At 33.5% G+C, this 12,745-nt stretch overlaps 1 protein-coding gene across 1 annotated transcript in view; it reads left to right on the forward strand.

The window, feature by feature from the left end:
- Redic1 (regulator of DNA class I crossover intermediates 1) overlaps nt 1–12,745 on the forward strand; it is a 57,372-nt gene that overhangs the window by 21,409 nt on the left and 23,218 nt on the right. Inside the window, exon 5 of the mRNA XM_076852768.1 lies at nt 1,504–1,619. Coding sequence (XP_076708883.1) covers nt 1,504–1,619 — 116 coding nt within the window. The remainder of the gene's footprint in view (nt 1–1,503; nt 1,620–12,745) is intronic.

Below are 12,745 nucleotides of genomic sequence, written 5' to 3' on the forward strand. Positions count from 1 at the left end.
AATTCCATTGTATTTGGTTTTCCTATCCCTCCTCCATTCTCTTTATTACCCTTTGTCTAATCCCACTGAACTTCTTCTATTTCTGCCCCCCCCACCTTTTTGTGGATTAGCTTCCACATATTAAAGAAAACATTCAACCTTTGTCACCCATTGTAGATTAACTTGTAACTTATCCTTCCTATATTAGCTTGTAAAATGGAGAATAAAACACTGTGATTTCTATGTAACCAATCTCTTCCTTACCTGTTACATATTATACACTATAGGCTAGCAATTAATTCCAAATAGGTAAATAACATACCTACTATGGTAGAAGACTGGAAAGAGAAGGTAATGTCCTTCTCCACATTGTAATGTCATATTTTTCGTTCTTAGAAAAATATTTAATAGCTAATTTTGGAGATTTCTAGAAAAGTAAGAAAAATTAAAATGAAATATTCTCTTCTTTCTCTGTTTTTCTCTTTTGTGGTGCTGTGTGTCAAATCTAGAGCCTCATGCATGCCCAGCAAGTACCCTGCCCCTCCACTCCTCTTTTGGTATTTTATTTCTCACTTCAAAGTTAACTTTGTTTCTGCTCCTCTGTCACTGTTTTGAGACTGAGATATATTTGTTAGCCATCTTCTGACTTTGGTCTTTGTTTGTTGTTTGTTTGTTTGTTTTCCAAAGACATTCAGTGTCTCAATTTTCCTTTTTTTTATTTTTAAATTTTTGTGATAGGGTCTTACTATGTGACCAGGTTGATCTTCAAACTCCTGCATTAAAGTGATCCTTATGTTTCTGTGCTGGGATTGCAGGTGCTCACCACCACTACCACCTCAACTCTGCTCTTTTTGTTTTCTGTTTTTGTAGTTGATTATCTTTAGACTTCTCATTTTTATTATTCCTGGGTTTAAAATGAAATATACTACAGTTATAAATCATCTTTACTGAATAGATTAGTGTTGGGTCAAAATGAAGTAAGTTTATATAGAACTTTCCACACTAACAAATGGATGTTTTTTATGCTTTAATAGTCTTCATACTCTTATCCCTACTTTTTACTGAATGATACTGATATTCAGAAAAATTAAAGTAGTTGTCTAAAATTACAGTAAATGGAAGAACTGAGACCAGTGTAGCTGATTCCTTGAAACAAAGTACTATTTTCTATCAGAAACTTAACATCTAGTTATTCAAGATTCTGGGGTTCTGTGTGTTTGTTTATTTTTATAATCTTTTTTTTTTAACTGAGAAAATGTTAATTCACCATAGTATTAACTCTCTTATTTTAACAATCATTTAAATACTGATATTAATTTGTTTCTGGCTTTCACCTTTATTGTACTATGGTGGCCATTGTTAGAACAGTATTTGTTTTCAAAAGGAACTAAAATTACTTTCTATTAGACTAAAAGATGCATTTCTAAATATAGATGCTGTTCACTTAAATGACATTTTTTTGTGAGCAAGTGAAATTCCATGAATTTACATTTACTATTTTAATGTTTTTTTCCATTTTTCTAGCTCAACAATGTGGATTGTTCTAATTCTTTGGTTTCCAAAATAAATGAAAGTCAAGATGATCTCAGTTCATCATATAAACTAGCACAATTTGGAACGTTATTTGAAAGATTAAACAGGTAAGCAAAGATCCTGAAGAAAATGAAGATGTAGGATTCTTTACTCTTAGTTATTAATCTAATCCTAACGAACAAAAATAGTCATTAGTAATATAAACAGACCTAAGTAATACTTCTAAAAAAATGTTAAGTAATTTTTTTCTTTTATATTTTTACTGACAGATATTGATTTTATCTATTAATGAAATTTAGTGTGATATTTTCTTTTTAATTATTTTTTAGTTGTAGTTGGATACAATACCTTTATTCTATTTATTTGTTTTTATATGATGCTGAGGATGGAACCCAGTGCCTTGCATGTGCTAGGCAAGTGATCTACCATTGAGCCATAACTCCAGCCCCTCAGTGTGATGTTTTTATACACTCAGTATATGTACTGATCAAACCAAACTTCCCTTTTTCTACCCTCTCTACCCTAAACCCTTCATGATATCTAGTAATCTCATAATTGTACTCTCAAGTCAAATTTTATTAATGTGCTCATGTAAGATAAAACATACAGTACTTTTCTTTATGGCTTAATTAATTCAACACAATGTTCTCCAATTTTGTTGTGAAAGATGGACTTTCTTCTAGTTTTTAGCTGGGTAACTACTCCCCGTTATTTACACGTGCGCGCACACACAAACATGTTTGAGAGAGTGTTTATATGTGTGTGTCACATATTTTTTTTAATCTATTCTTCTGTTGAAAATCATTTAGGCTGATTCTGTATCTTGGCTATTGTGAATAGTGCTGCAGTAAACATGGATATTCAGTTTTTTCTGATATACTAATTTTATTTTCTTTGTATATTTATCCAGAAATGGGATGGGTAGATCAAATGATAGATCTGTTTTTAAGATTTTGGAGGAACTTTCTGTTGTCCATAATGACTGCACGGATTTACTTATACATCACCAATATATAAATGTTTCTTTTTTTCTACCTTCTTGTCAACATTTATTTTTTGATAATAGCCATTCTGACTAGGGTGACAATATCTCATTGCAGTTTTGATTTTTATTACCCTGTTAGCTAATGATATTTAGCACTTTATCATATCATTGTTTAAGATTTATATTTCTTCTTTAGTGAAGTATCTATTCATATCATTTGCTGAGTTTCTAATTGGCTTTTTTGTTATTTTTTTATTTGCATTTATATGGTTGGTGTTAACCCTCTGTCAGATGAATACTTTGGCAAGAATTTTCTCCAACTTTATAGATTTTCTCATGACTGTTGGTTGTTTTCTTTACTTTGCAAAAGCTTCTTAATGTAACCCCATTTTTAAATATTTGCTTTTGTTTCCTGTGCTTTTGGGATCCTATCCAGAAAAATTATTGCCTTCACCAATGTCTTTAAGAGTTTTCCATTTTATTCTAGTAGTTTTCGGAGTTTCAAGTCTCACATTTAGGTGTTTTTATATTGATCTTGAGTTGATTTTTGTGTAGGATCAAGTTTCAGTCTTCTAAATGTGGATACCCAGTTTTACCAACACCATTTACTGAAAGGACTATACTTTGTTTTGGTGTCTTTGCTGAGAATCTATTGACTGTAGTTACAGAGTTTATTTTGGGAATCTCTGTACTGTTCCATTGGTTGATGTGTCTGTTTTTATGCAAATTCCATTATTCATGTTGTTTTTTGTGTCTCTGTAATATGTCTTGAAATCAGGTATTTTGATACCTGCAGCATTGTTCTTTTTGCCCAAGATTGTTTTGGCTATATTTTATACATATGAACTTCAGAATTGTTTTTTTTTTCATAGCTCTGCAGAAAATGATATTGGTATTTTCTGTAGATCACTTTGGATTGTATGGACATTTTAACAATATTAGTATTTTCAATCCAAGAACATTAGGGGTTCTTTCAGATTTTTGTGTGTCATCTACAGTTTCTTTCATCAGTATTTTATTTATTTATTTTATTTATACAGAATAGCAGAATGCATTACAATTCTTATTATATATATAGAGCCCAATTTTTCATATCTCTGGTTGTATACATAGTATAGTCACACCAATTCATGTCTTTATACATGTACTTTGGATAAAAATGCTCATCACATTCAACCATCATTAATTACCTCATGCCCCCTCCCTTCCCCTCCTACCCTTCTGCCCTATATAGAGTTCATCTATTCCTCCCATGCTCCCTCTCCCTATCCCACTATGAATCAGCCTCCTTATATCAGAGAAAGCATTTGGCATTTGGTTTTATTTGGGGGGGGAATTGGCTAACTTCACTTAGCATTTTCTTCTCTAACTCCATCCATTTACCTGCACAAGCCATGATTTTATTCTCTTTTATTACTGAGTAATATTCCATTGTATATATATGCCATATTTTTTTATCCATTCATCTATTGAAGGGCATCTAGGTTAGCTCCACAGTTTAGCTATTGTAAATTGTGCTTCTATAAACATTGATGTGGCTGTGTCCCTGTAGTATGCTGTTTTTAAGTCCTTTGGGTATAGACTGAGGAGAGGGATAGCTGGATCAAATGGTGGTTCCATTCCCAATTTTCCAAGAAATCTCCATACTGCTTTCTATATTAGCTGCATCAATTTGAAGTCCCACCTGTAGTATATGAATGTACCTTTTTCTCCACATCCTCAAATTGGCACTATTTGCTAATGATATAATTCTATACCTATAAGACCCTAAAAGTTTCACCAGAAAACTTCTAGAACTAGGAAATGAATTCAGCAAAGTAGCAGGGTATAAAATCAACACCCATAAATCAAAGGCATTTCTGTATATCAGTGACAAATCCTCAGAAAGGGAAATGAGGAAAACTATTCCATTCTCAATAGCCTCAAAAATAAAATAAAATAAAATACTTGGGAATCAACAATCAACAAAACAGGTGAATATATATATATATATATATATATATATATATATATATATATATATATATATAATGAAAATTACAGAACCCCAAAGAAAGAAATCAAAGAAGAACTTAGAAAATGGAAAGATCTACCTTACTCCTGGATTAGCAGAATTAATTTTTATCAAAACGACCATACTTCCAAAAGCACTATGCGGATTTAATGCAACTGTGATCAAAATTCCATTGACATTCCTAATAGAAATAGAAAAAGCAATCATGAAACTCATCTGGAAAAATAAGAGACCCAGAATAGCTAAAGCAATCCTTAGCAGGAACAGTGAAGTAGGTGGCATCACTATATAGACCTTAAACTATACAACAGAGCAATAGTAACAAAACAGCATGGTATTGGCACCAAAACAGACTGGTAGACCAATGGTACAGAAAAGAGGACACAGAGACTAACCCACAAAACTGCAATTATCTTATATTAGACAAAGGTGCCAAGAACATGCATTGGAGAAAAGATACCCTCTTCAGCAAATGGTGCTGGGAAAACTGGAAATCCATATGCCACAAAATGAAATTAAAACCCTATCTCTCACCATGCACAGAACTCAACTCAAAATGAATTAAGGACTTAGGAATAAAACTAGAGACCCTGCATCTAATAGAAGAAAAAGTAAACCCTAATCTCCATCATGTGGTATTAGGCCCCAACTTCCATAATAAGACACCTGTGGCACAAGAATTAAAATAAAAAATCAATAAATGGGATGGAGTCAAACTGAAAAGTTTCTTCTCAGCAAAAGAAATAATCTGTGAGGTGAATATAGAGCCTACACTTTAGGAGCAAATCTTTACCCCTCACACATCAGATAGAACACTAATCACTAGGGAATATAAAGAATTCAAAAAGCTAGACACCAAAAAAACCCAAAAAAACAAAAAACAAGTAACCCAATCAATAAATGGGCCAGGGACATGATCAGTCGCTTCTTAGAAGATGATATACAATCAGTCAACAAACACATGAAAAAATGTTCATCATCACTAGCAATTAGAGAAATGCAAATCAAAACCACTCTAAGATTTCATCTCACTCCAGTCTTTCATCAGTATTTTATAATTTTCGTTGTAAATGTCTTTTGAACTTAAGTTTATTCTTTAGTATTTTCTTTTTATTTTTATTGTTGTAGCTATTGTGAATGGAATGCTTTCATCATTTCTTTTTCAGTAATGTCATTATTGGTGTATAGAAGAGTCACTAAATACACAAATAACAAGCAATGAGATGTAGTTATATGTTGATTCTTTTTTCCTATTACTATACTGAATTGATTTTTCAGTTCTGATAGTCTTTTTTTATTGTTTTTTATTTTATTTGTGCTTTGTAGTTATATATAGTAGTTATGTTCATCCTGATAAACTCATACATGCATGGAATTTGATTTCAGATCACATTTCTCTCTATCCTCCTACCTCCTTCCCCTTCCCCATTCTTCTTCTTCTACTATGCTAGACTTCCTTTCATTTGTGTACTTATTTATTTATGACAGCATAATGCATTACAATTTTTATTACACATATAGAGCACAATTTTTTATATCTCTGGTTGCATCCAAAGGATAGTCACACCAATTTGTGTCTTCATACATGTAGTTTGGATAATAATGACCATCACATTCACCGTCATTAATAATCCCATGCCCCCTCCCTTTCCCTCCAACCCCTCTGCCCTATCTAGAGTTTGTCTATTCCTCCCATGCTCCCTCTCCCTATCACATATGAACCAGCCTCCTTATATCAGAGAAAATATTCAGCATTTGGTTTCTTCTCAGCAAAAGAAACAATCTGTGAGGTGAATAGAGAGCCTACATCTTGGGAGCAAATCTTTACCCCTCACACATCAGACAGAGCACTAATCTCTAGGTTATATAAAGTTCTGATAGTCTTTTGGTAAAGTTTTTAGGTTTTCCTATGTATAGAAATGTATCATGTACAAGCAAGGAAGTTTGACTTTCTCCTATGCTGTTTGTATCCCTTTTATTTCCTTATCTTGCCTAATTGCTCTTGCTAAAACTTCTAGTGCTATATTGAATAAACACAAGGACAATGGACACTCCTGTGTTATTCTAGATCTTAGGGAAAACACGTGTAGCTTTTCCCCATTCAGTATGATGCTTGCTATGGGTTTTTACCACCTTTATTATGCTGAAGTACAATCCCTGTATATCTAGTTTGTTCAGGACTTTTATCATAAAGGATCATTGAATTTTATCAAATTTTTTCTGCATCTATTGAGATGATAATATGATTATTATCATTCATTCTGTTAGTTTTTTTTATTAGTTTGTACATGTTGAACCATCCTTACATCCCAGGGAAGAAACCAGCTTGATCATAGTGAATGATCTTTTTTTATATGGTGTTAAATTAGCATTAGTGCTGTAAAGTTTGGTAAAATTCAGCAGTGAAGCCATTCAATCTTGGGCTTTTCTTTGGGGGGACATTTTTTATTACTGATTCAGTCTCATTACTTCTTATTGACCTATTTATATATTTTTTATGTTCTCATGTTTCAGTGTTGGTAGGTCTTATGTTTACAGAAAGTTGCCCATTTCTTCTAGGTTTTCCAATTTCTTAGCATATAATTTTTCATAGTAATCCCTAATGATTGGATTGTACTATCTCCTTCTCTATCTCTGATTTTGTTCATTTAGGTCTTCTTTTTGTTTTTTCTTTGTTAGTCTATAGGTTTACTAATGTTATCTTTTTAAAAAAAAATCACTCTTGGTTTCATTGATCTTTTGTACTTTTTAAAATGTATTTATTTCTGCTCTATATTGTTTCTTTTGTGTTTGGTTTGTTCTTTTCTAAATCCTTAGGATACATGGATAGATTGTTTATTTGAAATTTTTCTTTTTTCTTTTTTTTTTTTTTTTTTAACTCATTGCTATAAACGTTCTTCTTATCACTGCTTTCCCTGTATTCTTTAAATTTTGGTAAGTTGTATTTTCATTTGTTTTGAGAAAGTTTTAAATTTCTCTTTTGTCTTCTTTGATAACAAGTTGTTAATTCAGTCTCCATGTATTTACATAATTTATAAATTATAAGAGTCTTTTATTGGCTTCTAGTTTTATTCTATTATGATCAGAAAAGATATGGGATATGATTTAATTTTTTTAAAAATATTTTTATTTATAGATGGTCACAATACCTTTATTGTATTTAATTTTTAATATGGTGCTGAGAATCGAACCCAGTGCCTCATACATGCTAGGCAAGCACTCTACCACTGAGCCATGACCCCAGCCCTGATTTCATCTTTTAAAATATGTTAATACTAGTTTTGTGGTCTTTCAGTATATTATTTTTTATTAAATAAAGTTATATGTGCTGGTGAAAGAACGTGTATTCTGAAGCTGTTGACTGGAATGTTCTATAATGTTAAGTCCATTTGATCTATAGTATGGTTTGATTCTGATGTTTCTTTGTTAATTTTTTTTGTCTGCAAACAAATTTGTTCTGTCCATTGAAGAAAGTGTGTTGTTGAATCCCTCACTATTATTGTAATGCAGTTTATCTCTCCATTTAGATCTAATAATGATCATAACATTAGGTGCTCTGACATAGATGCATCTAAATTTAGAATTACTGTCTCTTCTTCTTGAATTGATCACTTAATCATTATATGGTGACTATCTTTGCCTCTTTTTACAGTTTTGTTAGATTTAAGTATACACACTCCTGTTAGTTTTAAGGTTTAATTTGTTTTGAATGTAATTTTCTATCCTTTCTCTTTCAATCTGTGTTTTTCTTTACTGGTGACATGAGTTTCTTGTAGGCATTGTATTGTTGGGTTTATTTATTTATTAATCTATTCAACCAGTCTGTCCAGTTTTTAATTGGAAACTTTAGTCTGTTTACATTTAAGGTTATTGAAAAGTAAGGACTTATTCCTGCCATTTTGTCTAGTAATCCCTTAAGCATCTTTTGGTAGGCTGTTCTTGTGGTCATAACTTTTCTCAGTTTTAGCTAGTCTTGCAAGGACTGTACTTTTTCTTCATTTCTGAAGAATAGCTTTGCTATGTTTACAGTTGCTTAGGACTTCCAATATGTCATTCCATTTCTTGCTGTCCTATAGGATTTTTTGTTGAGAAATCTGTAATCTAATTGAGATATGTTGAAGTGTGCCTTGGCACTTTTGCAGATTTTAGTGTTTGTGCTTTTGATAATTTGGCTATAATATGCTGTGGTGAAGATGTTTTCTGGTCATGTTTATTTTGGGGTCCTATAATCTTCCTGTTCATGAATGTCCATAAACTTTTTTTCCTCCTTACCTTCAAGTATTCTAGAAATGTGTGTGTGTTTCATGGGGAGTCTCAAAGTAACCCTCACCCCCGCCTTTCTTTCTTCCACAAAAGGTACAAAATAGCATTACTAAAAAAAAAAAAAAAAGAAAAAAAAAAAAAAAAAGAAAAAGAGTCAGAAACCTGAAACAATAGTATAGAGAAAGAAACAAAATACTCCTGGTGATCTGTCTGCTGTTCCACAGACAGGATAGGAGTAGTCTCTCCTTTTCAGGGATAAGGGTGAAAAGGTAGTGAGATACTGACAATCCTAGATATTGACAAGTTGCATAATCATCATCTTTATCCCTCATTTTCTTTTTACATTTGTGGTAGGTAATTTAATACATCATATATATTTTAGATGTTTGTGTATATACTCTGTTTTTTTATTTAAAATCCATTAAGCTTGTAAAATCCATTAGAACCACACTTGGTAATATAATGAGAAACTCTAATTCTATCCTATTCTTCCTTATCTTATTAAATGGCACCAGTATTTACTCATTTGCAAAATCCAAAATAAAAGCTGTCCTTGACTCCTTCCTTTATGTCAACTCCAGTTATCCTCTTCATTATCAGAGTATTATCAGTTTTGGATTCTAATCAGTTTTTTAATTGTCTATTCACATTTCCATCTCTGGATTCCATCCTAGTCTAAACTACCCTGACCTCTTGGTAGAGACATCATTTAAGGCCTTATAATAGTTCTTTTTGTTTCTTGTTTATTGAGCATCTTTTAAAACATACTGTCTTATAAATATATAATTGACTCACAAAAGCTGAACTTATTTAAATTTTTCACTTTAATGTTTTGACATATGTCAAAAAGAATGAATATATTTATCATACTGAGTAATTTTTTTGGATAGCTTTGAAATCCCTTTTCTAGTTGCTTACCTTCGCTCACTTATATCCTAAGGCAACCACTGATCTGCTTTCTGTCACTACAGAGTAGTCCGTATTTTTGCAATTTTTATAGCCTCTTACAGTATATATATATATGTATTTTTTGTTACTTGGCTTCTTTTACTTAGCATAATTATTTTGAAACCCATTCATGTTATTTGTTGTGTGTAATAATCATTCATTCCTTTTTATTGCACAGTAGTATTCCAGTGTATGTATTGTATTCATTTTCCTATTGATAAACATTTGGTGTTTCCCTTTATTTTTGTCTATTCCAGATAAAACTAATATGAAAGTTTATGTAAAAAAGCTTTGCTTTGACATATGCTTTATTTATCTTGGGTACAAGGTGGGTTAGATCTCGTGGTTAGCCATATGTTTAACTCATAAAGAAATTGCCAAACTGTGTTCCAAAATGAGTAGTATCATTTTATTTTCCCATCAGCAATGTATGAGAGTTCTGTTGTAACACATTCTTGCTAAAACTTGGTGAAGTTCATCTTTTTAAATGTTACCCGTTCTTGTTGATTTTTAATTTGCTTTTCTCTAATGACTAATGATTTTGCATATTTTCATGTTCCTGTAAGCCATTTGAGTATCTCTGCTGAGATGTTTAAGGTTTCAATTTTGATGCAATTTTTAAAATTAATTGTGCTTACAGTATCAAAGCCAATAAATCTTTACCCAATTCAGGATCATTGAGATTTTCTTGTTTTTTTTAGATCTTACATTTAGGTCTGTGACCTATGTTTTAGTTCATGTTTATTTGTAATGTTTTAATCAGTTTTTTCAGTGCTGTGATTAAAGGATCTGACCAGAACAATTTAAAAGAGGAGAAGTTTATTTGAGGGCTCAGGGTTTCAGAGGTCTCAGTCCATAGAAGGCCAGTTCCATTCCTAGGGCTCCAGGTGAGGCAGAACATCATGGTGAAAGAGTGTGGCAGAGGGAGGCAGCTCACATGGTGATCAGAAAGCACAGAGAGGGTTCCCTACTTGGTAGATACAAACATATACCCCAAAGTCATGCCCCCCAATTCCACCTCCTGTAGCCACACCCTGCCACTTCAGTTATCACTCAGTTAATCCCTATCAGGGGATTAATTTACTAATTGGGTTAAGAGTCTTACAAACCTCTCTCACAACTCTTACAATTCTCACAATCATTTTTCCTCTGAAACTTCTTGCATTGCCTTCACACATGAGCTTTTGGGGGACATCTTATATTCAAACCATAACATGTAGTGTAAGGGAAGGGCCTAAATATCTCATTTACATTTATGGAAAAGAAAAATTTGTCAGAAATCAATTAACCGGCCCGCGCCCGGAGCAGGCCCAGCGGCCTGCCAGCGTGGTAGTCATGTCACCCCAATTGGAGTAGGGGCAGAGCAGAGCCGCCGCCCGTGCCCACAAGGTAGACAGACCTGCAACCGACCGGCGGAACAGGCCCAGCGGCCTGCCGGTATGGTAGACACGTCACTCCAATTGGAGTAGGGGCAGAGTAGAGCCGCCGCCTGCGCCCGGAACAGGCCCAGCGACCCGCTGGCGTGGTAGACACGTCACCCCAATTGGAGTAAGGGCTGAGCAGAGCCGCTGCCCGCGCCTACAAGGTAAGCGGACCTGCGACCGACCAGTAGAACAGGTCCAGCGGCCCATCAGCATGGTAGACAGACCACCCCAATTGGAGGAGGAGCACAGCTGCCGCCTGCCCCTGCAAGGGAGACTTTTCAACTATACAAGAGCAATATAAATATATAGAGGGAAAATTAAATAACACAACAGTTTCACCAAGCAGAAAGAAACACGAGCAGTATGAAAAGACAAGGAAAGAAAGGACCACAAGCAATGCAGGTCAACTCAACTTTAGAAGAGGTAATAGCTGAAGCAGATGGAATGTCAGATAAAGAATTCAGGATATACATGCTTCAGATGATCTGGAGTCTCAAGGAAGACATTAGACAGCAAAATCAGACAATGAAAGATCACTTCGACAATGAATTACATAAACAAATCCAAGAAGCAAAAGATCAACTATACAGGGAGATAGAGGTTATAAAAAACAAACAAACAGAAATCCTAGAAATGCAGGAAGCAATAAACCAACTTAAAAACTCAATTGAGGATACTACCAGCAGAGTAGAAAACTTAGAAGATAGAACATCAGACAATGAAGACAAAGTATTTCAACTTGAAAAGAACATAGGCAGCTCAGCAAGACTGTTAAGAAACCATGAGCAGAACATCCAAGAAATATGGGATAACATAAAGAGACCAAACTTAAGAGTCATTGGGATACAGGAAGATATAGAGGTCCAAACCAAAGGAATGAGCAATCTATTCAATGAAATAATATGAGAAAACTTCCCAGACTTGAAGAATGAGACAGAAACCCAAATCTTAGAAGCCTACAAGATGCCGAATGTGCAAAATCATAAGAGATCCACACCTAGACACATTATAATGAAGATGCCCAATATACAGAATAAGGAGAGAATTTTAAAAGTTACAAGAGAAAGGAAGCAGATTAAATTTAGGGCTAAACCAATCAGGATAACAGCTGATCTTTCAACACAGACTCTGAAAGCTAGAAGATCCTGGAATAACATATTTTAAACAATGAAAGAAAATGGGTTCCAACAAAGAATTGTGTGTCCAGCGAAATTAAGCTTCAGGGTGGAAGATGAAATTAAAACCTTCCACGATAAACAAAAGTTAAAAGAATTTGCAGCTAGAAAACCATCTCCTCAAAACATCCTTGGCAAAATATTACAGGAAGAGGAAATGGAAAATATCAATGAAAACCAACAGCGGGAGGTAGTACAGTAAAGGGGGGAAAAATAATCAAAGAGGAAAACAAAACATGTTTAGTAACATAAATAAACAAATATGGCTGGAAGAACAACCCATATCTCAATAATAACCCTAAATGTTAATGGCTTAAACTCACCAATTAAGAGACACAGGTTAGTAGAATGGATTTAAAAAAAAAGATCCAACAATATGCTGCCTACAGGAGATGCATTTGATAGGAAAACACATACATAGGCT

This window comes from Callospermophilus lateralis, chromosome 4, assembly GCF_048772815.1.
Source record: "Callospermophilus lateralis isolate mCalLat2 chromosome 4, mCalLat2.hap1, whole genome shotgun sequence".
Lineage (NCBI taxonomy): Eukaryota > Metazoa > Chordata > Mammalia > Rodentia > Sciuridae > Callospermophilus > Callospermophilus lateralis.